General features: G+C 54.5%; 2 protein-coding genes across 13 annotated transcripts in view; one reads left to right on the forward strand and one right to left on the reverse strand.

Moving 5' to 3' along the window:
• Window positions 1-12,646, forward strand: part of PGS1 (phosphatidylglycerophosphate synthase 1) — a 48,306-nt gene extending 35,660 nt beyond the window's left edge. For 3 of the 12 annotated variants that reach the window (XM_024234219.3, XM_054535186.2, XM_054535188.2), the window contains 2 exons: window positions 600-748; window positions 5,280-8,819. In XM_024234219.3, the coding sequence (XP_024089987.1) occupies window positions 600-748; window positions 5,280-5,399 (269 nt within the window). In that variant the 3' untranslated portion in view covers window positions 5,400-8,819. 12 annotated transcript variants of the gene reach the window in all.
• The window catches only part of DNAH17 (dynein axonemal heavy chain 17), a 156,276-nt gene continuing 139,082 nt past the window's right edge, over window positions 9,405-26,598 (reverse strand). The window contains exons 73-81 of the mRNA XM_063718301.1: window positions 25,763-25,890; window positions 24,346-24,573; window positions 20,750-20,941; window positions 14,815-14,994; window positions 14,214-14,396; window positions 12,620-12,802; window positions 12,150-12,293; window positions 11,055-11,280; window positions 9,405-9,866 (exon numbers count right to left, since the gene is read on the reverse strand). Of these exons, the coding sequence (XP_063574371.1) occupies window positions 9,619-9,866; window positions 11,055-11,280; window positions 12,150-12,293; window positions 12,620-12,802; window positions 14,214-14,396; window positions 14,815-14,994; window positions 20,750-20,941; window positions 24,346-24,573; window positions 25,763-25,890 (1,712 nt within the window). The 3' untranslated portion in view covers window positions 9,405-9,618. The remainder of the gene's footprint in view (window positions 9,867-11,054; window positions 11,281-12,149; window positions 12,294-12,619; window positions 12,803-14,213; window positions 14,397-14,814; window positions 14,995-20,749; window positions 20,942-24,345; window positions 24,574-25,762; window positions 25,891-26,598) is intronic.

Here is a 26,598-nt window from a genome sequence, read left to right on the forward strand (position 1 = left end):
TTTTGCCACCCCGCTGACAACCCCACATCTGCTGGCTTGGGTCGCGTGGTTGTCCTTCACCATCTGCCATGTTGCGCGTGAGGTGGCTGCTTCTGAGAAGCACGTGTGAGCTGATTCTCAGTGCTCACAGGAAGGGATGGCCAGTGCAGGCTCTGAGATTAGTAGGCAGTGTCAGCAGGTCTGGATGTGCAGAGGCAGTTCAGAGTGGGGTTCGAGGCCCTGAGCTTTCTGGGGAGAGGCTTACTGGGCAGCTGGGCAGGGGTATATGAGAGCAGGCCTGTAGGCAGCGTCACCATGTTCCCTTTGGGAAAGCCTGCTTCTCGTCCTGCTTGGGACACAAGGCCACAGTGTGAGTGGTGAAAGCAAAGACCAGCAGTTGAGCTGAGGCTGCACCCTGATCCTGGGTCCCTGCTTCCTGCCACGCCGGGGTGGGGGTGGAAGAGCGACTCCTGGCGTGGCCTGTCCGCCGCTCTGCAGCAGCCCCTCGTGTCCAGGCACCCAGGGTGGGCCGCCTTTCTCTTAGATTGCAGCAGCGTGTGGAGAGGACTTCGGCAGATGCTGTGCTCATTTCCTGTCTGCACGTTTCCTTTTCCCCGCAGGCCTCTGGCTGTACCTGGCAGGGAGCAGCCTGCCCTGTCTCACGCTGATTGGCTCTCCTAATTTTGGGTACAGGTCAGTTCACCGGGACCTGGAGGCCCAGATTGCGATCGTGACGGAGAACGAGGCCCTGCAGCAGCAGCTTCACCAGGTTGGTCGCAGCAAGTGGGATTTCCCAGGGCGCTGAGGGTGTGGCTGGGGGCCCAGGCTCGCCCATGCTGTGGGGCTGCCCTGAGAGCTGTTTCCTGAGGCAACGAGTGCGACTCAGAGCAGAGCAAGAAAGACTCTGGGTCTCCAAGAGTGCAGTGATGGGTGGCTGAGCCTTGAAAGCTCATGCCTGTGACTTCCCAGACGCTTCGCACCCCACGTCCTGGGGACTTTTTCTTTCTCTGCACTAGAGGAGACCACCATTTTCTCCCTGGGACCTTTCCCTTTTAAGAAAAAGGGTCAACTGTTAAAGGTTCGGCATTGGGGCTGGGCGTGGTGGCTCACGCCTGTAATCCCAGCACTTTGGGAGGTCGAGGCGGGTGGGTCACCTGAGGTCAGGAGTTCAAGACCAGCCTGGCCAACATGGTGAAACCCCACCTCTACTAAAAATGCAAGAAAGTAGCCAGGCATGGTGGCAGGTGCCTGTAATCCCCGCTACTTGGGAGGCTGAGGCAGGAGAATCGCTTGAACCTAGGAAGCAGAGGTTGCAGTGAGCCAAGATCATGCCATTGCACTCCAGCCTGGGCAACAAGAGCGAAGCTCTGTCTCAAAAAAAAAAAAAGGGTTCAACAGTGGTTTCGGCCCTCCTTTGATAATAGTAGCCCATTTTCTCTTTGAGGGAGATAAAAGAAGGTTAACAGGAGTTGGTGAATGCTTCGGGATGACCCTCTGATGACCTGTGACAGTGTGGATAGACTTTTGAAATGGGAGAGCGTTACCCTTTTGTCTGAGACCTTGATGGTGCCTTGGGCTCATGAATTCGTGACCTTTGCAATAACACTTTTCTATGGAAGGCACCAACTTCCCTTTTCCATTCCTGGAGATGCAGATAACACTGCTGCAGGCCAGAGCCCGGAGGCATCGGAGGGTAACTTTGTGAAGCTTTTACGCTCCAGGGTTTGGGAATAACTGTTGTAAAATTGTCAGAGCCTTTGTTGATGGATGAGGAAATGGTCACTGATGTGTTCTCTGGGATCTGTCCTCCTGCAGCCTGGGAATCTTGTCAGTGACCCATTGGGGCCTTGGTGCCAGGAAAGGCTTCACGACCACGACAGGCGCGAGAGGAAGTGAAGTGGTCATACTCTGGGTGGGCCAGTGGGGTAATGGGTTTGCTCAGGTTTCTTCCTACAGTGAGGTTTACAGCAAATGACTGAGGAAGCCCCCACAAGCTGAGAGATTCCAGTAATAGGGTGACAAGCTGGCCTTGGAGCCAGGCTGGTGGGAAAGACCTGAGCCTGCAGCTTTCAACAGCGGGCTTTCCTGGACTTCTGCTTCAGTTGCAGAGAGCTGTTCGCAGAGACTTCCACCGTAGCTCTGCGCCAGGGCGGTAGAGAGTCCTTGGTGACTTTGGCCAGGGGCCGGGATGCGTTCTGCATGGATCTGAGTTGCTTGGGGGAGCAAGTCCTCCAGGCCTGTGCCTGGGGTCCTGATACTGACCGTCCTCCCCCACTGCCCTAGTAAGGGCACTGAACCCACATCCTGGATCTTGAGAAAAGCTGGGGCCGCTTGTGGTTAGCAGCTGCTTTCTCAAATGACATATTTGGGATATTTTCTTTTTCTTCCCAAACCTGAATCCCAGGGGCTTTTGCCTGTGGGAGGGTGGTGGCTCTGCTACTGTAGCTCTTCCATTCCTTAGGGATAGACTGATTTCTCTGCCTGTGAAACGCAGAAATACGTTTCCAGATAATTCCACCTATGCTTATATACTGGGACGGCAGCTGCTCTCCTGAGCCCTACAGTGCCCGGTCCCTAGATGCCAAATCCTGCTGGGACTGCCCAGCCTCTAGCCTCCCCACAACCGAGAAAGTCCCTAAAGCCCCAGCCACCGTGGGCTCCCTGCTCTCTGAAGCTGTCTCTGGAGATCTACTTGGGAATTCAGGGAGGGGCCCTCCTATTCATGTCACATTGGGCGCTGGGAATGGGGAGATATTTTTATCAGAATCTGAAGTCCCTCCCTCCACTTAGTACATACAATAAACACTGAAAGCTTCCTGGTTTTGTTCAGGGAACACAGTTTACCACTTGTGACCCAAGAAAGACTCCCTCGAACAGCGTCGTAACCTCGTCAGCTGACTTCCTTCTCCATCCCTGTTGTGGAGTCTGTGAGGAAACCTAAGTGTTTCTGGTAATTTAGTTGCAATCTTGGCCGGGTATTCATTTGAAGACACAAAGCTGGAGCCAGGTCTGTGGAGACTCCTGCAAACCAGCCCCCTGAGACCAGAGCTGGCTCTTCCATCAGGCACGTCCAGCCAGGGATTGGGACCTCAGCAGCAATTAGGAGGCCCCATGTCTGTGACACGTGGGGCTGTGGGGCTGCTCAGTTGGGAGTGTGGCATGGACCCACGATGGGGCCCACTGAGCATGGGACGGGGGCAGAGGGAAATGAAGTCGGGGCCTGGCTTTCCCCAGCTCTTGATGGGAAAAACCAAGGCCACAATCTGTAGGGTTCTGGAGTGTGGGGTGACCCCTTCCTGACCCCCTGGGGCAGAGGAGTTGCCAGGGCTGTGTCCTCCCTCCCGGCCCCCTGAGCAGGGAGTGTGCCACTTTGAGTGGCACAGGCCACCGCTGCTGCTGTCCTGCGGTTGGCACTGTGCTTCTGTGGTCATCACCTGTGGTCCTCACGGCAGTGTGGATGTAGGTATGGCTTGGACATTACAGTGGAGAGTGCTGGAGACTCAGTGGAGGAGAGAGGGCTAGAGTCGCGGTACGACTGTGTGAGCGCTGCCAGGCGCCCCACTGAGGAGAGAGCACTTGGAGGGTAGACTCTTACAAGAGAAGCTTTTCAAAGATCCCGAACACCATTTCGGACAAAACATATATAAATTAATTTTTTTTTTTTTTAAATGGAGTCTTGCTCTGTCGCCCAGGCTGGAGTGCAGTGGCGTGATCTCTGCTCACTGTAACCTCTGCCTCCCGGGTTCAAGCAATTCTCCTGCCTCAGCCTCCCGAGTAGCTGGGATTACGGGTGCACGCCACCACGCCCGGCTAATGTTTGTATTTTTGGTAGAGATGGGGTTTAATCATGTTGGCCAGGCTGGTCTCGCACTCCTGACCTCAAGTGATCCTCCGACCTTGGCCTCCCAAAGTGCTGGGATTACAGGTGTGAGCCACCACGTCCGGCCGCATATATAAATGTTTTTAAACCTGTTATTAAATATGAAATTAACAAGTGTTCACTATAAAAATTAAGAAAAACGGAAAGAAACTAACCCTTTCATGTAGGGAAAACCACTGAAGCCACTGTGATGATTGGCTGCCTTCCTTCTGTGAACAGCACATGGAGGCAGAGCTTTAAGCATCAGATGATGATTCTGTCGTGTGCGTGTATTTCGTGTCCGGCTTCCTTTGCCTGCCGATTCTGGGCACTTTCCCATATGATTAGGTCAACGTTCTTCTCATGGCAAAAACTGGTTTGTCATATGAGTTGTTAATAAGTTCGTGGTGAATGCTCGTTTGTCATATGAGTTGTTAATAAGTTCGTGGTGAATGCTGGTTTGTCATATGAGTTGTTAATAAGTTGACTGTTGGACATTTAGGTGGTTTCCAGTTTTTCCTTGTTATAAATATTGTGATAAATATCTGTATATAAAAATCTTAGTGCATAGTGATTTTCTTGGGGTAAGCTCTTGCAAAGGGAGCTTTATAAGGTTCTTGATACCTGTTGCCGGAGCTCACTCTAGAAGATGACTTGTCCCGGACCCTTGCCTTCAGCACTAAGCGTTCATCAGTGTGGGGGATAATGACATCTCAGAACAGCTTTGTGCCAATTTCACAGAAGAAAAACCGTGTCTCATTTAAAAAATACCTCATTTTAATTTGCATTACCTCGTTTAGTGAGGGTGAACATTTAAAATATTTTTTCTACCAGTTATATTTCTTCAACTCTAAATTGAAGAAATTTAGAGTCCTTTACATGTCTTGGTCTTAAAAGCTTTTTGATTTTTTTTTTTTTTTTTGAGACAAGGTCTCACTTTGCCACCCAGGCTGGAATGCAGTGGCACCATCACAGCTCACTGCAGCTTTGACCTCCCAGGCTGAAACCGTTGCCTGCCTCAGCCTCCCAAGTTGCTGGGGCTACAGGCACACACCACCATACCCGGCTAATCTTTAGAATTTTTTCATAGAGATGATGTCTTCCCTGTGTTGCCCAGGGTGGCCTCAGACTCCTGAGCTCAAGCGATCCTCCTGCCTCGGCCTCCAAAAGTATTGGGATTATAGGCTTTAGCCACCGTGCCCAGCCCTTAAAAGTCTTTAGGAACATGGCTTCTTAGCTTTTCTAAGGAATGTTTGACAGTGGCAACTTGTAGGGCCTGGCCTCGCCTGCCACCAGAGCACCCTGGGAATCTCTGGGCCAGGTAAACATGGGAAGTCAGGGTTTTCCAGGCTGGCCTGAGGGGCTGGGCTGGGGCCAGCCGGCCATGTGGTATGGTGCTGGAGGGGACTCCTCACTATTCCTGTCTGTTCCTCTTCCTCAGGAGCAAGAGCAGCTCTACCTGAGGTCAGGTGTGGTGTCCTCTGCCACCTTCGAACAGCCGAGTCGCCAGGTGAAGCTGTGGGTGAAGATGGTGACTCCACTGATCAAGAACTTCTTCTGAGGACAGACAGGTGCTGTCTCTAGCATCACCTCTCAGCACGGTTTTCCCGAGAGTTCACAGGTGGGGCAGGTGGTCGTTCTGACTCAACCAGAGCTCCCAGAGGGCTCTTTGAGCCCTTTCTCAGTTAAACACAGAGCAGCATCTTTAGGGGCATGGCAGCTGTCCTCAAAGTTAGAAGCTGGATGCTAAATTAGGCAGTCTGTTCACTTTCCATCTGGTACCCACTCCACTAAGTCCCAAGGTGCCTGTGCTGGGGTCGGCAGTGGCAACCTGTAGTCCCCTTCTGCTCTCCCTTCCCGGGGGGTCCTGAAGAAGCCCTGGGTCAAGGGCTCAGGGATGAGGGGGCAGAAAGGCAGATTGAGCCCCTCCAAGCTGAGTACACTGGTGCAGGAGATGTAGACGTGGGAGGAGGGGAGCACGGTTGCTCGTGAGAGCAGCTCTGGCTTGCTGCCCTGGCCAGCTGTAGCGCACAGGGTGGGGCGTCAGTGGAGCCAGACCGTGGGCTGCTGCCTGGACGCCTCGCTGACATCCCTGTGCTGCGGTTAGAGATGCGCCCTTCTAGACTCTGGAAGTTGAGTAACAGGACCCGCTCTGCCCACCCAGGAGGGGCCTGCCGCTTCACCAGAGGCACCAGTGGGGTCCCACAGTCACCTGAGGTACCCCTGGACTGTCTTGACGCCTAGAGGTCCGGGCAGGTGGTGGCTGCCATTAAAGGTGGGGTCTTTGCTGAGTGACCTTTTGTGTCCTGGATCCTTCAGGGCCTGGACTGCACTCCGGGTGGGATCAGGCTCCCGAGGCCCCTGCTCTCTGGGTCTGGATGTTGTGGGTAGTTCTGTTGCTTTGGATGGTTGGGCCTTTGGATGGTGGCTTGTGGGGAAGGGACGGTGAAGAGTCAAAAAGATGAGCCAGGATCCATGTGGCCGGCACATGCACTAGTGCCGGCACCTCACGTGTGCAGTGTGGGCTCCCTTAGTGCCTGACACCTTAGTTCTCTGCTAAATCTCATTTTTTAAAAATGTGTAGTTTATCTTGCAGCTTTTCCTAGTTATTTTAATTACTTTTATTTAAATAATATGTGCAAATATAGAGCGTAAAACAATACTGCGGCCATTTCCTGCCCTCCCTTCCCCCAGGCAGCCACTCTTGGCTTGTTTCTTCTGATGTGCACACGCGTCCGTATTTCTAAATAACGTGCATGTCTTGCTATCTTCCCCCAAAATGTGTACTTAACCAAAACAGCACCAGTGTCACTCCTGAAACAAAAACTGCCAAGAATGTCTTAGTGTCATCAAATACCTAAATGGTGTTCACAATTCCAGTTGCCTTAAAATCTTTTCGATTATTTGACTTGAAGTCCAATTAAGGACTATACCTTGTGATTGTTTTTTCCCTAGCAATTTATTTTTTGAAGAATGAACTTTATTTTTATTGGATCTACTTAAAACATTTTTGTGTCACCTAGTAGCAGGGGATTTTGAATACACGTCATGTGTTTATAAAGCCAGCTCTCCACATCCCCCAGTGTCTCCAGGAGCCGCTTTTGTGACCTCACTGCCTGATCTCTTTATTGTCAGGTGCTTGACCCTTGCACAGAGAGAAGCTTCCTGGGCTACAGGGCATGGCAGCCTGTCCTTTCGGGGAGTGAGATTAGATTTAGTCCCTGCACTTTGCCTCTCTAGAAGCAGCTTCTCAACTTTCCCTCCTGAGGGCTGGCAGCAGTCACTGTCACCCTTCATGGGGTCTGAAAGGTTGCATGGGCTCACCTGGTCTTAGACAAGGACAGCTGCAGCTTCCACACCAGGCAGACCTGCAGTTTGAGTGGCTGGGGATAGGTGGAGCGGCGGCCTGGCCACAGTGCCCTGGACAGCAGCACATCAGTTAACACTGTTTGCCTTCCAACTAGTTATTATGGTGTCCTGTGGGACAATTAGACTGGAGGAGCCAAAGGAATGTGCAGGGGCACTGGGTTTCTGTTTGGAGAGAGGCTCTCGGTAAACAGAGTTCGCATTCCTCCAGATTCTGTGGGACCAGAGTAAACATCATTGTGCCACAGCCAGGCTTAAGCAATCTGCGGTGCCATTCCCACAGCGCACACTGCTCCCTCTGTCTCTGCTAATGACCTTCGAGGCTGTCCTAGGCAGGTTTTCCCTGAGGAGCTCCCCACACCAAGCCTCCCTAACTCTGCAAAGCAGCCGGAGCAACAGAGAGCAGCCGGTGGCGGCCGCCGCAGTCCTCCTGGCATTCTAGGTGCACGGGGCTGTCCCTGTGTTCCAGTCCCTGTGTTCCCCGTCGCTGGAGTGCAGCTTAAGTGCGAATCATTTCTTGGAAAGTTTAGAGATAATTTTGTCAACTACCCACAATACGTATGTGTGGAATAGGTTACTTTCTTATTTCAGGATCTAAAGGCAAAATGGAAAAAACTTGACATTTTGTGGTTATTACCAGGGACTGAAGTGAGTTGCCTGGTGGCCCGTGGCGGCTTTATCTCCCCTGGTCACATGAAGGGCTGCAGTGACCCCTCCTGGCCAGCAGAGGTATTGGCCCAGCCAGGCTGGGGGAGACTGAAACTGCTTCCTTCTCTGCAGCCGCAAAGGGCTGGATTCCTTGGGCGCCAGGAGGGGAGGATTTTTCTTCTCCCTCCGATAGCCCTACTGGGCCCTAAGATTGTTGTGAATCATTACCCTCAGAATTTGGACTTTATAGCTGCTTCTTAACCCATGATTTAGGTGAGTAAACTTGGAAAAATGTTTTTGCAAAACTTGATGATCAAGCTGAACTTAGAACGATATTCCTAGTGGGTGTGTTTGCCTTTTTTCCCCCTTTTGAGACAGACAGGGTCTCACTCTGTCACCCAGGCTGAAGTGCAGTGGCATGATCATGCCTCGCTGCGTACTTGACCTCATGGGCTCAAGCGACCCTCCTGCTTCAGCCTCCTGAGTAGCTGGGACCACAGGCACATACAACATTCTCAGCTAATTTTGTATTTTTGATAAGAGATGGTTTTGCCATGTTGCCCAGGCTGGTCTTAAACTCCTGGGCTCAAGTAATCCGGCCGTCCTGGGATTAGAGGCGTGAGCCGCTGCACCGGCCTGCTTTTCTTTGAAGCCTAAGAAACACTGAGGGCCGGGCACAGTGGTTCACACCTGTAATCCCAGCACTTTGGGAGCCCGGGGTCGGTGAATCACCTGAGGTTAGGAGTTTGAGACCAGCCTGGCCAACATGGTGAAACCCCATCTCTACTAAAAATAAAAAAATTAGCTGGGTGTGGTGGCGGGTGCCTATAATCCCAACTACTTGGGAGGTTGAGGCAGGAGAATCGCTTGAGCCCAGGAGGTGGAGGTTGCAACGTGAGCCGAGATTGCGTCATTGCACTCCAGCCTGGGCGACGAGTGAAACTCTGTCTCAAAAAAAAAAAATAAATGTTGACCCTGTCTTGGTCCCCCTGGGATCCGTCTTTTCTGATGTTTGCCGCTGTCTCCCCTCATCCCCCAGGTTGCTAGTTAATTCTCTCCCCTTGTGCCTGCACCCTGCTGCCCTAGCTAGCCTGGCCACCTCACTGCCGTGTCCTGCGTCAGCACAGCCACAGAGTCCTACAGGTCCGGGGCTTGCTTGTGGGAATGGCTTGTTCTTCTAGACTCTGGGGGCGGGGGCTTGGGTGTGTTTCCTTACTTGTAAAAGGTCCTGTTGTTTTTGGGAGCGGGGAGTAATGGCAGATGAGACGCTGTGTGGAGGCGGCAGCTCCTGGTATGGGGTAACGCCCTGTCCCCTCATTGGCAGGTGGTTTGCACGTAGCATCAGGCCAGAGGGTTTGAGTGCCAAGCCCTCACCCCACATGCTGCTCGTGTTAAAAGCAAACCCCACTGACCCCCCCCCAGGAAGTCAGGATTTGGGGTTTGCTTCCTGGAATGCTTGCCTCTGGCTGCTGGGAATTGGGGACTTTCCCCAAAGCCTGAGCCGGGCCTCACAGTGGCCATCAGGCACAGAATGGAGTCGGATGGGCACAGCTGAGTGGCTCCACTGGCTTTAATCTGCCCCGCCTCTTCCACACCAACCTCCACCCTCTGGTTAGTTCAGATGTGCTTGGTTACAAAGCACCTTGATTATTTAAGAGAACAAAAAACCACCACCAGTTCCTGTAAAGAATAAGTCACAGGTGCACAGGTGAAGGGCTGAGTTGTGGTCCAGCCCCAGGGAGTGTGGGCTGTGAGGCAGGAGCGAGCTAAACCTGTAGGAGCAGCGCCACAGCTGCCAGGATCCACTTCGCTGCCTTCTCTTTGGTCTTCAAGTTAAAGGTCCAGACATAGGTGGGGCCGCGGATGCGTGTTTTGTATACGGGACACTCATAGATGTTCTTGGTCTCCATGCGGTCCACAGGAATGGCCTTGATGAAGATGACAGGCATGGCCGGGGTCAGCTCCTTCAGCCGCGCTTCGGCGATGACTCCAGTCTGGGTGTCCCAGCGAGCCCCTGCAGGGACAGTATGGCTGAGGGTCAGGTGTGCTGCCAGTAAGTGAGGGAGGGGCTGGCAGGAACGGTAGGGTCCTCACACTCCCCGCCCTTTGCAGAGATGGGCTCCACCCCAAAAGGCTTCAGGCCAGGTGCCACAGCTGGAAGCAGAGGCCTTCGTAGGTGATGGCCTGCATGTTGTAACTACCCCGTCTCGCTGGGCACAAGGAACAGGTCAGCTAAAGCCCTTGGGTTCCATCCGTTTAAATCTGTGGCATTTTCAGAGCCTCATCTGTCAGCCTTAATGTCACTGGCAGGAAGTCATAACTCCAGCTAAAAATTACACATGAAGAATCAGGGAACGTTACTCTAATGTCTGCCCTATGTGTACATATACAATATAATTATATATCTATGCATATAAATATTATTTGCCTTTAACCAGACTATTATTTTTACTCGCCCTATTTAATGGTGTTTCTGTTTCCTGTCTGAAATCTCAAAATAAACATGGAGAGCTTATCTTTGGTTGTGTGGGAAATGGGGTGCCTGAGCCATTGCTGGCCCAGCCCTGCCACCCCACAGGTAACAGGGTGACGTCAGCTGTTAAAGGGGACAGATATGTGGTGGTGGCACTGCTGTTCAACTCAGAGGCGGGCTGAGGAGATGGCCGGCCTCAGTGTCCTGTCTGACCTCTTCTGTGTAGCAGGACGGGGGTGATGTGGGGGCGGACTTCTAACAGGTGCCCCAGCCTCTTTTCCCTTGAACCCTGTGCTCCAGGAGCTGCAGCAGCTGGGGAGTGGGTGAGACTGGGCCAGCCAGCGTGCCCTGGAGTCTCAGCGCAGCCACAAAACGCACTTCTGTCCTGGGCTGACTGCTCCATGGCAGGGAAGGCCGGAGCTTTTCAGCGCTTTTCATCAGGTCGGAGCTGCTCTCTCACACGCTCTGCTTTTTTCAGTAAAGCAGAGGCCAGGTGACTGGGGTGTTTTTGGTCTCCTCCAGACCCCTGCACATTCCCTGAATCCTCTCAACCCTCTCTAAGGTCAGCGTGGCTCTGACCTGCAGGCTGATGCCCCCTGAGAGCACCTCTGTCCTGCCTGTCCCCACAGCTCTTGAACAGCCTGTCTTTGCCAAGAGCTAGTTTTATCTTGTCTTGGCAAGTAGCACTGGCTCTGGAAGCTTCTGCAGACAGACAGGAGCCCTCCTTACCTTCCATGAAGAGTCCGTACACATAGGAGCCCTCTCGGGGGGGAGCGGCCATGTCCTCCCGGCTTTTCTTGGTCACCTCGACAGACAGACACATCTTGTCCAGGGGCCACTCATTCCTCCTGGCCATGGACTGCATGATGGCCGTGAGGAACGACTGGGGGTTGAAGAAGCCGGCCAGCCACACGGTGGTGGGCAGGGCAAAGTCTGTCGTCCAGGCCTCAAGTTCCTGCAAGGACACATGAGCCGCTAGGAGGAGAAGATGTAGAATGACATGGGAATGACAGGGCCTTGGCCGTTCTGAGCAGGGGTCACGCCAGAACCTTCCACGGGCCACTCAGTTAGCTAGAAGTGCTGGATAGAGTAGGGGCCATGGAGCCCAGCCACCTGCCATGACGCAACTTTGGTGTCTGCTTTTTCTTTGAGATGAAGTCTCGCTCTGTCACCCAGGCTGGAGTGCAGTGGTGCAATCTTGGCTCAACGCAACCTCCACCTCCCGGGTTCAAGCAGTTCTCCTGCCTCGGCCTCCCGAGTAGCTGGGATTACAGGTGCAGGCCACTATGCCCGGCTTATTTTTGTATTTTTGGAGATGGGGTTTCACCATGTTGGCCAGGCTGGTCTCGAACTCCTGGCCTCAAGTGATCCGCCTGCCTTGGTCTCCCAAAGTGCTGGGATTACAGGCGTGAACCACCACGTCCAGCTGCTGTTTGCTCCATTTTAAACAAGGGAATGGGTAGAGAAGGGTAAGGAAGCAAATGGCTTCCCGTTTGTGGATAATTTAGGAGCCCAAAGAGGCTCTTGCCTTCATTGCCTCGCTCCTTATAGAGGACGGCTTACCCTTTGAGGGTCGCTTGAGGAGGAGCTGATGGAAGCTGCTCTCTGCGGCCTGGCTTGTTTTCCTCCTTTGGGAGGAAATGGCTGCACTGTCAGGGCATGGGAGGGGCGTGGGCTAGGCCCTTCTGGCCCTGATGTGACAGAGGACAGGCCCCCAGGAGCCCCCTTGCCATGCTCCTGCAGGCTCTAGGGTGTGGGGTGTGCCGAGCTCTGGGCACTCGGTCCCCGAGTCTTAGGAAGCCTCTCAGAGAAAATGGCACTTACCCTGATGCGGAGCAGCAGATCTGCGTACCAGGCAGCCAGGCCCATCATGGAGGGGTAGGCCCGGGCCATCCACGTATCAGGCACAGTGTCATAGAAGAGAGCCGTGGACAGATCTTCCATGTCAGTCGTGATGGTCAGTTCTCCCTAGGAGACACACAGATGGGTGTGGGGAGCCCTGAGCTGGGGCCTGGGAGAGCACCAGCCCCAGTGTGTGTCATGAGTTGTCAACACAGTGTGGCTTCGTGCTGTGCCTCTGGAGACGCCCTGCATCAGGGCTGCGCAAGCGCTTGCTGCTGAGGAACGGTCTAGATGAGCTCCCGGGGCTTGTTCTGGAACTGCCAGAGCTCTGGAGAGGGAGCAGTACCATGCTGATCCCGGGGCCCGTGCTAGGCCTGGGTTGGCAGAGGCCTGGGTTTCTGCTGGTTTCACCATCCAGCCACGTCTCTGGGGCCTGGCTGACCCATATTTACCTTCAGCCCTAGGTTCAGCTCCTTCAGCGAACGGCGCATTTCGTTGGTCAGGATGTTCATTCTTTCACATTCTTGAAAGGCGACTACCACGTAGGGGGTCTTTTCCACTGCCTTTGCCATGATCTCAGCCATGTTGAAAGTCTCCGGAATCTTCTCCAGGATGTCGTCCAGCACGGCCTTCACCTGGAAGCCAGTCCCCAGACAGCCCCTGTCACTGCAAGGAGCCCGCCCCACCCGCTGCAGGGTCAGGGAGCCTGCCCAAAATGTTCCCAGCCCCAAGTCCTGGAGAGGAGGGAAGAGGCAAGTGGAGTTGCCAGAAGTGCAGGGTCGTGGGTGCAGCTACACATTTGACAAGGGGAGGGAGCCTTGGCCAGCAGCTCCGAACGTTCTGATCTCACTACAAGTCCCTGCAGCTGCGGCCGTGGGCGCCTCAGGCCACCTGGCTCGGTGCCTCATTTGTTCCTTCCCATGCACCAGCCTCTGGTCAAATTTAGCCAGCGGTTGAGGGATTGCGACTTTGTCCTTTACGTGGGCTTTCTGTAGGGACCATGCTGGTCACACCCTGTTAAGGAGTGGCCCACACAGTGCAGTGGCCACCTGCACCACCGTCTATCAGTCAATTACTGATTTCAATCATTAAACTAAGAGAAAGTCCTGGACCTAATAGCAATAAGGGTCTCACATCAAGAATTCAGTCTTTACCGGGAGGTCCAGTACTTAGCTAATACATAGTAGAGCTTTTCCACATTCTATTAAGAAGTACAGGCCAGGTGCGGTGGCTCACGCCTGTAATCCCAGCACTTTAGGAGGCCGAGGCGGGTTGGTCACCTGAGATCAGGAGTTCAAAACCAGCCTGGCCAACTTGGTGAAACCCTGTCTCTACCACAAATACAAAATTAGCCAGGCGTGGTGGTGGGCGCCTGTAATCCCAGCTACTTGGGAGGCTGAGCCAGGAGAATCGCTTGAACCTGGGAGGCGGAGGTTGCAGTGAGCTGAGATCATGCCACTGCACTGCAGCCTGGGCAACAAGAGCAAAACTCCATCTCAAAAAAAAAAAAAAGTGGAGGTACCAGGAGGCAGCACAGAGCTACCCAGACAAGTGAGAATTTGTTCAGAGCACTGGCGTCCCCGAACTCTTCTAATCCTTCGAGCAGTAACAGGACCTGCCATTGTGGCCACTGAGCTGCTCTGGAGCACCTGCCTGCGCGTCCGGCTGCCCTGTGTGAGCTGCTACTGCTGTTGTGCTGGCCAGGCCAGGGTGGGGAATGGTCGGTGCCCTCCCTGGAGCTCAGCTGGGGAAGCTGGAAGACTGCAGGGTAGAGGGCTGGGACGCTCTCGGAGCCGCATCCACACGCCTAAGGATCCCTTTTGTCTGGGCCCATACCCTCACCCGAAGCCTGCAGCTGCCACGCCTGAGGACCTGCTGACCAGACTGTGGGCGACACCCCAGTGTTTCTGATATCCAAGCTCGAGGCTGGGGCAGAGTGTACCTCACCAGCAAGTTCCCCTGTACTGCCGCCAGTCCCTGTGACCCCCTCCCCAGTTCTAGATCCTCCCCCTTCCTCTCGCTTGGGAGCAGTTTTAAAGATCCTGCCTTCTCCTCGCGGGACACTCCTGTGCCTGCCCCCGAGTCCGTCTCTTTCGGCTGCATTTCCAGGACAGTGCGGAACAGCTTCTCTGAGGTGACCGTCAGAAAGCCAATCTCTGCGTTGGGGTGCAGGCCATACAGATAGGGACTCTCAGGGGGCAGGTTCTCATCGATGTATTCGTGGTAACCCTGAAAAAGAGGGCAGTTTGTAAGCAGAGGCAAAGCTGTGCAGGCTGAAACCCATGTCCTGTTGGTTAAGCGTTCCTTGCCAGAACGTTCACCCACATCTTGCTGTCTGTACAGATCCCACTTGTTTCCCAGCCCCCTTTGTGGGCTGCCCCCTGTGCTCCCAGCAACATAAAGGAAAATTCCATTCCCCCTTCCCTGAGGCTGCATTTCTTTTTTTTTTTTTTTCTTAATTAAAATAAAAAAAGGTTGTTTGTATTAGCCTTGTGCTTCTTCCAAGTGAGACGCATTTCTCATCCTCTCTTATTTTGGTTGCCTGGGTTCTTGCTCAATTATTGATACTCCATTTATGCTGCCAGGCTCCCACTGGGAGGCACGAGCCTTCATTACATTGAGCTCCTGTTTAACTTGTCATCCTTACCTTGTAGTCCAGGTTGGGGGGGATCTGAAAGCCGGGGGCCAGCAGGACGTCTCCCTCCAGCATCTCCATCCGGATGTATTCAGCCAGGTAGGTCCTGCACAGCCGACGGTCCCAGTCATCTGTGATGTGGCCGCCATACATGATTTCACCAAAAAGGTAGCGGAGATCGTCCCAGGGCACCTGAGGAAGGATGACAGCGGGTAGTGGAAGGTGCCCCTGTGCCCCTTCTCTGCCATGAGAGGGTCAGGCTCAGGCAGGCAGGGCGTGGGAACCCAGCCTTCGGTGCTGCGTCCTTCTCACCCTCCAGGTCAGCCTCCTGACCATTTACCTTCAGGGTCACCAGGCCCCAGGACCACCTTTCTTCCCCTCCCGCGCCACCAGACGCCAGTGTCCGGCTCCTTTGGCTTCTCTCACAAGGGGCTGTGCGGCACCTCCCTCCACCTTGCACAGTGCTTCCACAGCCGGCGCGCTCTGCACCTCCCGTGGGACAGGTGTTTCTGCTGTGCCTCACTGTGCCTCAGAGGCCACAGGGCTGAATCGGAACTCGCTCCCTCTGCCTCTCCCGCGCTGTGTTACCATCCGAGACTCTGCCCTTCACGGTCCAATTTCAACACAAGTGGTTTGATTCCGTGTGGCTCAAGGATTGACTCCAGTGCTGTCAACCTTTTGGCCACGAAGTCCAGTTAGTCACGTCTTCAGATGCATCTGGTGAGTCTCCCTTCCACCCTGTGGAAGTAGAGTCCTTCCTGGTTCTCATCCTTCCAGTAGCTCCTGTGCTCCAGGGTCTTTGCAGCCACACAGAGGGTTTGAGCAAGTGACTTATCTGACCGAGGCTGCCCGGGCCTTAGGGAACGAAGACCAGACTCGGCCGTGTGGACCAGAGCACACGCCAGGCAACCACATGCTTCCCACCCCGCCGCCTTCCCACTGCCCTTCATGCTTCCTTGCAGTCTCACGTCACACCTTCGCCCCGGAACACTCTTCCTCCTACAAAGCCTGGCTCATGGGCGGCCTCGCCACGAAGCCGGGCCCTTGTTCCTCCCGCCTCCGTGTGCCCGTTTTGGAGCCTCTTTCTCCTGCACAGCGCAGTTCAGCAGAAGGACGGTGGGAGCCACGGATTGAGGCCACGTGTCATTTTAAATTTTGTGGCAGCCACTTTTTTAAAAGAGATCATTCCAACATGTAATTGGGATAAAAATAAGATAATTGACATTCTTTTTTGGTACCCAGCATGTGAAATCCTGCTGCTCATGGTCAGCTTCTCTCCGCTTCTGCACACCTGTTCTTTCCCTGAAGTTTGCAGCTCCTGAAGGGCGAGGCAGATGTTTTTATAACATCACTTCCACTGTGCGCTGCCCGGAAGAGCTGTCATCAAATACCAGTGAGAGTTCATTGAATAAGAATCAGTTGATTAATCAATTATCTGATTTGGTCTCATGAATTCATATACATATATATATATTTTAGGTTGCTTATTTTTGAGGTGGAGTCTCACTCTGTTGCCCAGGCTGGAGTGCAATGGCACAGTCTCTGCTCACTGAAACTTCTGCCTCCTGGGTTCAAGCAGTTCTCCCTGCGTCAGCCTCCTGAGTAGCTAGGATTACAGGTGCACACCACCACAGCCAGCTAATATTTTGGATTTTTAGTAGAGATGAGATTTCACTATGTTGGCCAGACTGGTCTCGAACTCCTGACCTCAGGTGATCTGCCTGCCTCAGCTTCCCAAAGTGGTGGGATTACAGGTGTGAGCCACTGTGCCCAGCCCATATGTATATGTTTTTTAGACAGGGTCTTGTTCCATGTCCCAGGCTGGAGTGCAGTGGTACAAACATGGCTCACTGCAGCCTTGATCTGGGTTCAAGCGACCCTCCCACTTCAGCCTCCCAAGTAGCTGGGCCTACAGTCACTCATCACCATGCCAGACTAATTTTTTTATTTTTTGTAGAGACAGGGTCTTGCTGTGTTGGCCAGGCTGATCTTGAACTCCTGGGCTCAAGCAGTCCTCCTGCCTCAGCCTCCCACAGTGCTGGGATTGCAGGCTTGGGCCACTGCACTCGGCTTAATCTCAAGACTTTTTACTCAAAACACTAATATTTTCCAAATTATCATTTGCGACTTAAAACCTCCTCTGTCTGGTCAACACGACTGTATGCGGGCTGCTTTTCCTGCATCTTGCTTAGGAGCTTTGGAGGCAGCGTCTGTGTCTCCCGAGAGGCAGGGAGACCTGTGTCCCACTCCCCCTCCTGGCCCCACACGCTCCTCAGGAGGGTTTTGCTTCCCGCAGGGGGCGGGGGTGAGTGCTGTCTGCATTTCCCACACCTGCTGAGGGAATCCCCCAGAGAATCCTGGGGGCGCTGTAGCTCTCAGGCCCCTCCCTGGAAGTCCCTGCAGGTTGCTCTGTGTTTCAAAGCAACGTTCCAGCAGACTTCTGTGTTCCGTTCGCATGGGAATCCCTGATCTATTTCTCCAGAGCCCAGAAGGCTGAGCAGACCATGGACACAGATGACATCATTCCCGGTGGTCACTCAGCGTGTAGCATGACCTGTGCCATGAAGGGAATATGGGAGCTGGTGGGGAGTCTGTGGAGGGGGATGGAGGCCTGAGGACAGAGGGAAGGTTGGCCAGCGCAGGCCACATCAGGACACAGCTCCTCAGGATGTGGCAGCCGCTGACGTACATGGTACTCGTGCGGCTTCTCAGCAGCTTAGAAGCTGACACTTAGAAGTGTCAGTGGGCAACGGCTAAGGAAATGTCTTAAAAATCCTAACCTGGCCAGGCGCAGTGGCTCACGCCTGTAATCATAGCACCTTGGGAGGCCGAGGTGGGCAGATCACTTGAGCCCAGGAGTTTGAGACCAGCCTAGGCAACATGGTAAAACCCCGTCTTTACAAAACAAAACAAAAAAACAAACAAACAAATAACCGGGCGTTGTGGCCCCTTGTAGTCCCAGCTACTTGAGAGGTTGGGGTGGGAGGATCACCTGAGCCCAGGAGGTTAAGGCTGCAGTGAGTTGTGATTGTGCCACTGCACTCCTGCCCAAGTTAACTGAGGCCCTGTCTCAAAAAAAAAAAAAAATTTTTTTTAAATAAAAATTAAAAAAAAAAAAATTCTAGCCAGGCTGTTTCTCTCAAATTAGTCTCTGCATGGTTGGGCTGTCCCTCTGTGCTGAAAGTCCCTTTGAACATCTTGTGTGCCTCTGGGAGTGTTTTCAGATCCGGGTCTTGCTCTGGGTGAAACGTCCCGCCGACACCCTGCCCCACTGACCGGCAGATGGAGGCTGCCTTCCCCCAGTGGCGTCTACGGCCCATGGTGGCCCATTGCCAGGGAGCACAGGCGAGTCTCGGCCCAGTTCTGCTCCCTGCTGCTTCAGGGCTGGTGTGCCTCCCAGGGAACTAAGCATACCAAGTTCCAGGCCCAGCCTTCGCCAGCAGCGATCCTGGGAGGTCGTCGTCCTCCAGTCTCGGTGAGGAGGCTCCGTCATGGCCTCCCAGGCAGGGTGCTTGACATCAGAGGTCACTTCCTGGGGGCCTTCTCAGGACACCCACTGGGAGCACGTGTGCCGTGCATGCCTGGGGCTTAGTGGCCCAGGTCTTGAGCTTTATTACAAGGAGATGGAAAAAAGGAGGGGGTTCCTGAGACTGGCATTGCTAGGCCAGGCTTCCCTCATTGAACCCCCAGGCCCTGAGGCGGAGGTGTCATCCCCGTTCCGCCCATGAGGAAGCAGGCTTAGGAGTCCAGTGACTTGCTCGAGGTCTCAGTGAATGAATAGCAGAGCAGGCTTCAAACATGCCCCCCCCCCACCCCGGTGCCAGCACCGTTTCTCACCACATCACAGGGGCAGGTGTTTCGACCACCCAGGCCCTGGGAGTGCTCCAACCCCGAGGCCCCACGCAGGCAGCAGCCCCCCTGGGCAGCTGAGTGCAGCTTTCTTCCCATCCCTCTCCCAGTCTGTAAGAGGGTGCCTGGGCCTTGCTCTCTCAGAGCCAGGGTCCATGTCGCTATTGATTTGGAGGCCGAGAGTGAGGAGGAGGACCCAGGGTTTATAGGGGTGTGCACCGCCCCCTCTGCCTTCTGGGCGAGGGGCTCCTGGGCCCATGCCAGGCTTAGCTTGAGTCAAAGCTTCGTAAGAACCGTGTATGGTGGGCACTGCCGCTCTCTCCAGTTTATGGGTGGGGTAGTCAAGCCTTAGGAGACCGCAGATGGGGCTGCAGGGCCTAGCAGGGTGCGTGCTGCTTACAGAGGGCCCCCCTCCAGCGAATAGCAGGTCTGGGATTCATACGCTACCGTCTGGTCCCAAACCTGTGCCCTCCCTGCTGCGCACCTTGCTCTGTGCCCCGAGCTGCTGTGCCTCCTGCTGCAGACCGTTTCTGGAGGACGTGTGGCTTTCTACTCAGTCCTGTGGCAGTCTGCATGTGCCTTTATGCATTCTCATAATGGACACAGCGCTCCCTTCTATCCAGGGAGGTTTTTTTGCCCCTCCTGCTCCAAACCTGGGTTCTCTCCAGACACTGACAGAGCTGTGGTGAGGCCTGCAGCCCGGGAAGCCCTGCTTGTCCTCCCCACTGAGTCCCAGCTCACACCCTGTGGTGCCAGGATTCTGGGGAAATCCCCGTCCAGGTGCAAGAGGGGCAGGCAGCGTGGAGTGTGCTAACAAGCAGAAGAGCTGCCCAAAAGCCGGCTCCTGCAGGAGGTGGGGGCAAAGAACTCGACCATCATAATTATATCAGGTTGGAGAGATCACAGATGGCGCTGCCTTTCAAGTTCTCTTTGGTTTGTGAAACCCTCTTGATGTCTTTTAAGCCTAAGACAAAGACCAAAAGGAAAGGGAAGGAGGGAAGGAGGGAAGGAGGGAAGGAGGGAGGGAAGGAGGGAGGGAGGGAAGGAGGGAGGGAGGGAAGGAGGGAGGGAGAGGGAAGGAGGGAAAGAGGGAAGGAGGGAGGGAGGGAAGGAGGGAAAGAGGGAAGGAGGGAAAGAGGGAAGGAGGGAGGGAGAGGGGAGGGAGAGGGGAGGAGAGAGGGAAGGAGGGAGGGAGGGAGGGAGAGAGGGAGGGAAGGAGGGAGGGAGGGAGGGAGAGAGGGAAGGAGGGAGGGAGGGAGGGAGGGAGGGAGGGAAAGAGGGAAGGAGGGAGGGAGAGGGGAGGAGAGAGGGAAGGAGGGAGGGGAGGAGAGAGGGAAGGAGGGAGGGGAGGAGAGAGGGAAGGAGGGAGGGAGGGAGGGAGGGAAGGAGGGAGGGAGGGAGGGAGAGAGGGAAGGAGGGAGGGAGGGAGGGAGGGAGGGAGAGAGGGAAGGAGGGAGGGAGAGAGGGAAGGAGGGAGGGAGAGAGGGAGGGAGGGAGGGAGGGAAGGAGGGAGGGAGGGAGGGAGAGAAGGAGGGAGGGAGGGAGGGAGGGAGAGAAGGAGGGAGGGAGGGAGGGAGAGAGGGAAGGAGGGAGGGAGAGAAGGAGGGAGGGAGGGAGGGAAGGAGGGAGGGAGGGAGGGAGAGAAGGAGGGAGGGAGGGAGGGAGGGAGAGAAGGAGGGAGGGAGGGAGGGAGAGAGGGAAGGAGGGAGGGAGAGAAGGAGGGAGGGAGAGAGGGAGGGAGGGAGGGAGAGAGGGAGGGAGGGAAGGAGGGAGGGAGGGAGGGAGGGAGGGAGAGAGGGAGGGAGGGAAGGAGGGAGGGAGAGAGGGAGGGAGGGAGGGAGGGAGGGAGAGAAGGAGGGAGGGAGAGAAGGAGGGAGGGAGGGAGGGAGGGAGAGAAGGAGGGAGGGAGGGAGGGAGGGAGAGAAGGAGGGAGAGAAGGAGGGAGGGAGGGAGAGAAGGAGGGAGGGAGGGAGGGAGGGAGAGAAGGAGGGAGGGAGGGAGGGAGGGAGAGAAGGAGGGAGGGAGGGAGGGAGGGAGGGAAGGAGGGAGGGAGAGAGGGAGGGATATATCCAAGCACAGGGCACACTGAGCCCCTCACCTTGGGGTTGGCCTCCAGGTAGTTGTAGAGCACATTGATGGAGATGGTGAGGTCCCCGTTGTTGAAGGGGTACGGCCGGTTCCAGCCCTGGGCGCCGAACTTGCGCCTCTCTGCCACCACGGCGTGGAAGTAGCACAGGGCGAAGAGGATGCACTTGAACTCCACCTCCTTGGTGCACATCTCCAGGGTGTCCTGTGGGGCACATGCTCCGGTCAGGTGTTAGGGAGAGGGAGAAATTTACACAGAAATGCCCCCGAGGGTGACCAGCGTCCAGCCTTTGCCAGATACTTTGCTAGGGTGGGGGCGGTGGGGGGACGAAGCTGTGGGCTGAGCGGGTCTCCATCAGACCAGCTGCAGGGAAAGCTGGGCTGTCATGGCTGAGTACGATCTTCTTGTTTCTTTCAGAAATGCAGTTTTATCTCTTTTAAGTACTTATTACAAGTTGAATTATTGATACTGCTTCCTAATAAGATCTTCCCAAATCCTGGACATTTCAGGACTACTTTAATAAGAAATAATGTTCCTTTGTAATTATCAACATTCCTCATCACTTCTGCACAGTATCCCAAACTCTAAAAACAACTGGTAAAGTTCCATCAGGATGGGGGATGGGATAGAGGATGGGGGATGGGATGGGGTCGCTTCTCAAACCCTTTCTTTTTATCTGGCTCCAGGGAAGGGCCAACTGAGCGCAAATTGTGACTCCTTCGTCTCTGGATTCGTGAGCTTTTACTCATTAATCTTTGCTACATAGTGACTCCTGAACACACAGAGGCTTCTGGAAGCCAAGCTGTGCTCCATCTGCTCTACTCAGCAGCTGATGGAGCACCTCTGGGGCCAGGCACTCTGCGGGTGGCGGGGGGGCTTCAGGCACAGTGGCCAAGACTCCTGCTGGGGAGGGACAAATAAGTGCCAGGGGAAGTATCCTGGGTGGATCAAGAGCAGGGCCCTGTCCTGGGCATCGTGGAAAGCCTGGCACAGGCCCCTCTGGCAACATGGACAAGAAGGGGAGCAGCTGGGGTTCCATCACTCGAGTATCCCCTCCTGGCTGCCTGGGATGGAGACGATGGGCCCAGGAGACTGGCCTGGCCAGTCCCTTTCAGACCTCAGCTCCCTGAGGAGGGTGCTGGCAGTGAACACTTGGAGAGCCAGAGCGACACCAGCCAATGGGAGACTCACCAGCCCCCAAGGACAAGGGAAGGCCTGGCGGGTGTCACCGTCCATCCATCCTCCAGAGTCCATCCGATCCAGTGCTTTTCACCAGCCTGTCCGCACTCAGGTCTGTGGCATCATGGCACACAGGTTCCACCCACCACTGCTTCTTCCTGTGGGCCCTTGTTTTCAGAGGCCCACAGCCCCTCAGAGACAACTGGTCCCTGAACTTGTGAAGGGTCTCCTTACCCGCAGGTCTCAGCTGTCACTCCCTGGCCACCCACCTCCCCAGCCAGAGATGGGATGAGGTGCCCACTCCCGTGTGCTGGCTGGCAGGGCTCCACGCTGGCTGGAAGTGAAGGCCCAGTCCCTGCCTAAGTGCCCCAATCCCTGTCTGTCACTGACTGACACTTTGCAAAATACAATAAAATGAAACACCAAAGGAAAAACTACCCCTGTGCTTGGATTCAAAACAGTGTCGGGTCGCTGCAAAGTTTGCTAAGTGCCTCCTGGATTTCTGCGCTGATCTCATACAGACTGGCAGAAACCGTTCCAGGACTGGTGCTGACCTCAGGGCCGCTGTGAACTGCATGGCCCCGTAGCACCGTGTGCACCCCACAGCACTCATCACACTAGGGTGCTGCTTCCAGGACGTATCCTCGCGCCTCTCAGCAGGGTGCAGGCGAAGGTGGGAGGCGCGTGGTATTGATTGATTGGTTAATGGAACGAGGGACCCATTTTAAATATGTTTTTCTGCTTTTTCTTTTACTTTCACACTTTGACAAGGGTGTATCCTTTAAAAGCTGGTTGGAAATTGTTAATGGGTGACTCTGATATTTCTATATAAGTAGTTTTTAAAAATGTATCAGGCATGGAAGCCACGCATTCATGGACTGATACACCCCATAAGTAGATCTTTGTTAGGTGTTACAGAAGAATACAGGGTGTCGGCCGGGCGTGGTGGCTCGTGCCTGTAATCCCAGCTATTTGGGAGGCTGAGGTGGGTGGATCACCTGAGGTCAGGAGTTTAAGGCCAGCCTGGCCAACATGGTGAAACCCCATCTCTACTAAAAATACAAAAAACTAGCCAGGAGTGGTGGTGGGTGCCTGTAATGCCAGCTACTGGGGAGGCTGAGGCGGGAGAATCACTTGAACCCAGGAGGCAGAGGTGGCAGTCAGCCAAGGTTGCGCCCTTGCACTCCAGCCTGGGCAACAAGAGTGAAACTCCGTCTCCAAAAAAAAAAAAAAAAAAAAAAGGTGTCAAAACTCAAAAAAGTTTTAGGCTCCACTTGGTTGGGAGATCAAGTTTGTACACAGAAAAAGTTCTAGACAGAGAAAATGCTGAGTTGCCAAAAGAAGAAATATTGACATGAGGACCTGCAGACAGGAGCACCCCCGAGGACAAGAGTGGCCAGGATTTGGGAGCCTGAGGCAGGTGGATCACCTGAGGTCAGGAGTTCGAGACCAGCCTGGCCAACATAGCGAAATCTCATCTCTACTAAAAATCCAAAATATTAGCTGGGTGTGGTGCATGCCTGTAATCCCAGCTACTCGGGAGTCTGAGGCACAAGAATTGCTTGAACCCGGGAGGTGGAGGTTGCGGTGAGCCGAGATTGCACCAATGCACTCCAGCCTGGGTGACAGAGTGAGACTCCCATCTCAAAAACAAACAAACAAAAAAAACGTGGCCAGGAAGGCTGTGGAGAAAGCTGCATTTGGGGGAAGCCTTGAGGTCTGTGAGGGAAGAGTCAGGTGAGGACAGACCCCAGGCAGATGCAGAAGTGGGATCCCAGCCAAGGAGGGTCCTCAAGCCCCAGGTGCCAGGCAGGCCAGGCCCTCACCCTCCGTCCTGGAGGCAACCAGCAGCCGCTGCAGCTGTTAGCAGAGGAGGACCAGGCTCCCTAGCTAGCTGTGTTTTGGCAGCTGTTCCTGCTGATGGTGGGTCAGAGCGGGGTTGAAGGCAAGGAAACCTGGTCACGAATCCAGAGCCTCAGCGAGTACAGCATCTCCATCTTCCCCGGTTACCCATAGCCTCCAGCAGTGGGGCTCTGTACTCCCAGGAAAGCTGACCGACCTCCAGGGAGTCCCCCACAGAGCTTGGCCCCATTTCCAAGGGCCAGTTATGATGTGTTCCACGCTCTTCAAACACAATGGACAGCATCTACCAGCCCTCATTTGCAGGTTCATAGAACCGATTAAAAACTATGTGTTTCTGCATCTAAAGCTTTAAGTAATAAATAGTGCCATAGCACCTTAAATTATTTGCATCTTTCCGCCTTTTAGGAACATGTTGATTTTGACTGCGAGGGGCGTGTGGACGGGAAACCCAGAGGGGAGGTGTCCCCAGAGTTCAGGGTGGTCCTTAGTGGTCCTCAGGGCCCCAAGGGATGGATGCCAGGCCCTGGCACGGGATGGGGAGGCAGCCCGAGTAGGCGTGGCCCTACCTGAGTGAACAGGTCCAGGGCCTTGTGCAAGTTGGCATGCATGCCCGTGGGGGGCTCGTTGGTGATCTTGATGGCGTTCTCCAGGATGCCCTGGGGGATGATGTGGGTCTCGGGGCTGGGTGCAGGCTCTGCGCTCATGAACACCCGGTAGTCCTCATGGCTGCCTGTGCTGTAGCGCTCCAGCTTCTTGTCCAGCGTCCCCAGCCACCGGGCCACCAGGTGGATGTTCTGCAGCCAAGACCAGAGGCTGGTTACACGCTTTGCCCGGCCCCGGGCCCACGAGGAGAGACAGGCACGCAGCTGTGTTCCCTGGTGAGGGAAGGGCTCTTCTGCCAGCACCCCACACTTGCCTGGTGCTGGCACTGCCCCACCCCTCACCTGTCCACCCTAACCAGGTGCTGGGCATGCCAGGATGTCTTCAGCGAAGCAACTGAGGCCCCAGAATCAATTTTTGTGTTCAATGAATTGGAAACCTCCAGCCTTACGGTGAGTCCTTCGTGGCCTCCCTGGCATAAGGCTGAGATTCTGTGGTCCCCAGCCCTGCTCTTGAAGCTGAGGGCTTCCCACCGGGGCAGGCTTAGCCCTGTGGATTGAGGTCGACACACACTGTAAGACCCGTGGAAGCTGGGACAGGCCCAGAGGCGCTCGAGGACAAGCGGTAGTGAGGAGGGGTCTTGGATGGGCTCCAGGGCTGAGGAGGGGTGGTTGTGCTAGGGTTGAACCAAATGTGCAGAGAGCATCTCCTGGGCGCTCTGGGCTTCGCTGCCTGCCCCAAGCGAGGAGAAGGAGGAGGAGGATGGATGCTTTTGTCAACCCAGTACTTGTTTTTTTTTGTTTTTTTTTTTGAGACAGAGTCTCACTCTGTCGCCCAGGCTGGAGTGCAGTGGTGCACTCTTGGCTCACTGCAACCTCTGCCTCCCGGGTTCAAGCGATTTTCCTGCCTCAGCCTCCCAAGTAGTTGAGGTTATAGGCATGCGCCAGCACACTTGGCGAATTTTTGTATTTTTAGTAGAGACAGGGTTTTGCCATGTTGGTCAGGCTGGTCTCGAACTCCTGACCTCAGGTGATCCGCCTGCCTTGGCCTCCCAAAGTGCTGGGCCTACAGGTGTGAGCCACCGTGCCCAACCATTTGTTGTTTAAATAATCTCTGTTTGGGGTACTCTCGTGTAAAGCCCAGCTTCCCTCTCACTGTTGAAGAATCCACGCTTTCCTCTGGGCAGTCATGGCGCCCCACACCACCCAGCTGACTCCAGCAGAGCCGACACTGGGGGTGCCTCCTCCTTGAGTGGTGTTAGGATTTCCACCCACATTTCTCAATGCAAACTCCACATCCTGCTTCCTTCCGGGCCTTCTGGCCCATCCCCACGGCCGCCTCAGTGCGGGGAGCCCTTACCCCGCAGTGCTGGCCCCCTCGTACCTGCAGAATGACCCAGTGTCCTTTCTCTGCAGCCACATCCAGGGCGTTCTCAGCCACCACCTCTTGTCCCTGCCCCAGGGACACATTATGGAGTTTTCCATTGTCTATGGTAAACCCTAGTTTTTTTCCTAAAGAAAAGAAAAACAGGAAAAAACACCAGGTAATTAAGTGACACAGGTTCAGGCTCTGTCATCTACAGCCAGGAATTCCACATGCCTCCCTCATTTAGTTTTGGTGGTGAAATACACATGACATAAAACTTGCTGTTTTAAAACCCATCTTAAAGCATACAATCACTGACATTCAGTATATTCACAATACTGTGCAATCATCCGTTTGGTTCTAGAACATGGTCATGGCCCAAGAGGTGGTCCCCATACCCATTAGACAGTCACTCCCAATCTCTCCTCCAGGGGCTCCTCCAGGAGCCCCTCGTCCACAGTCTCCGTTGTATCTCCATGGATTTACCCATTCTGGATATTTCATATCAAGGGAACTGCACAATATGGGGCTTTTGTGTCTGGCTTCTTTCACTGAGCATAGTGTTTTTGTTTTCACTGAGCATAGTGTTTTGAGCATACATCCACGTTGTAGCATGTATCAATCAGTACTTCACTTTTTTTTTTTTTTTTTTTTTTTGAGACAGAGTCTCACTCTGTCGCCCAGGCTGGAGTGCAGTGGCACCATCTTCGCTCACTGCAACCTCCACCTCCCGGGTTCAAGTGATTCTCCTGCCTCAGCCTCCCGAGTAGCTGGGACTACAGGCGCCCACCACCACACCTGGCTAATGTTTGTATTTTTAGTAGAGATGGGGTTTCACCATGTTGGTCAGGCTG

The sequence above is a fragment of the Pongo abelii genome, chromosome 19 (assembly GCF_028885655.2).
Source record: "Pongo abelii isolate AG06213 chromosome 19, NHGRI_mPonAbe1-v2.0_pri, whole genome shotgun sequence".
NCBI classification, from domain to species: Eukaryota; Metazoa; Chordata; class Mammalia; order Primates; family Hominidae; genus Pongo; species Pongo abelii.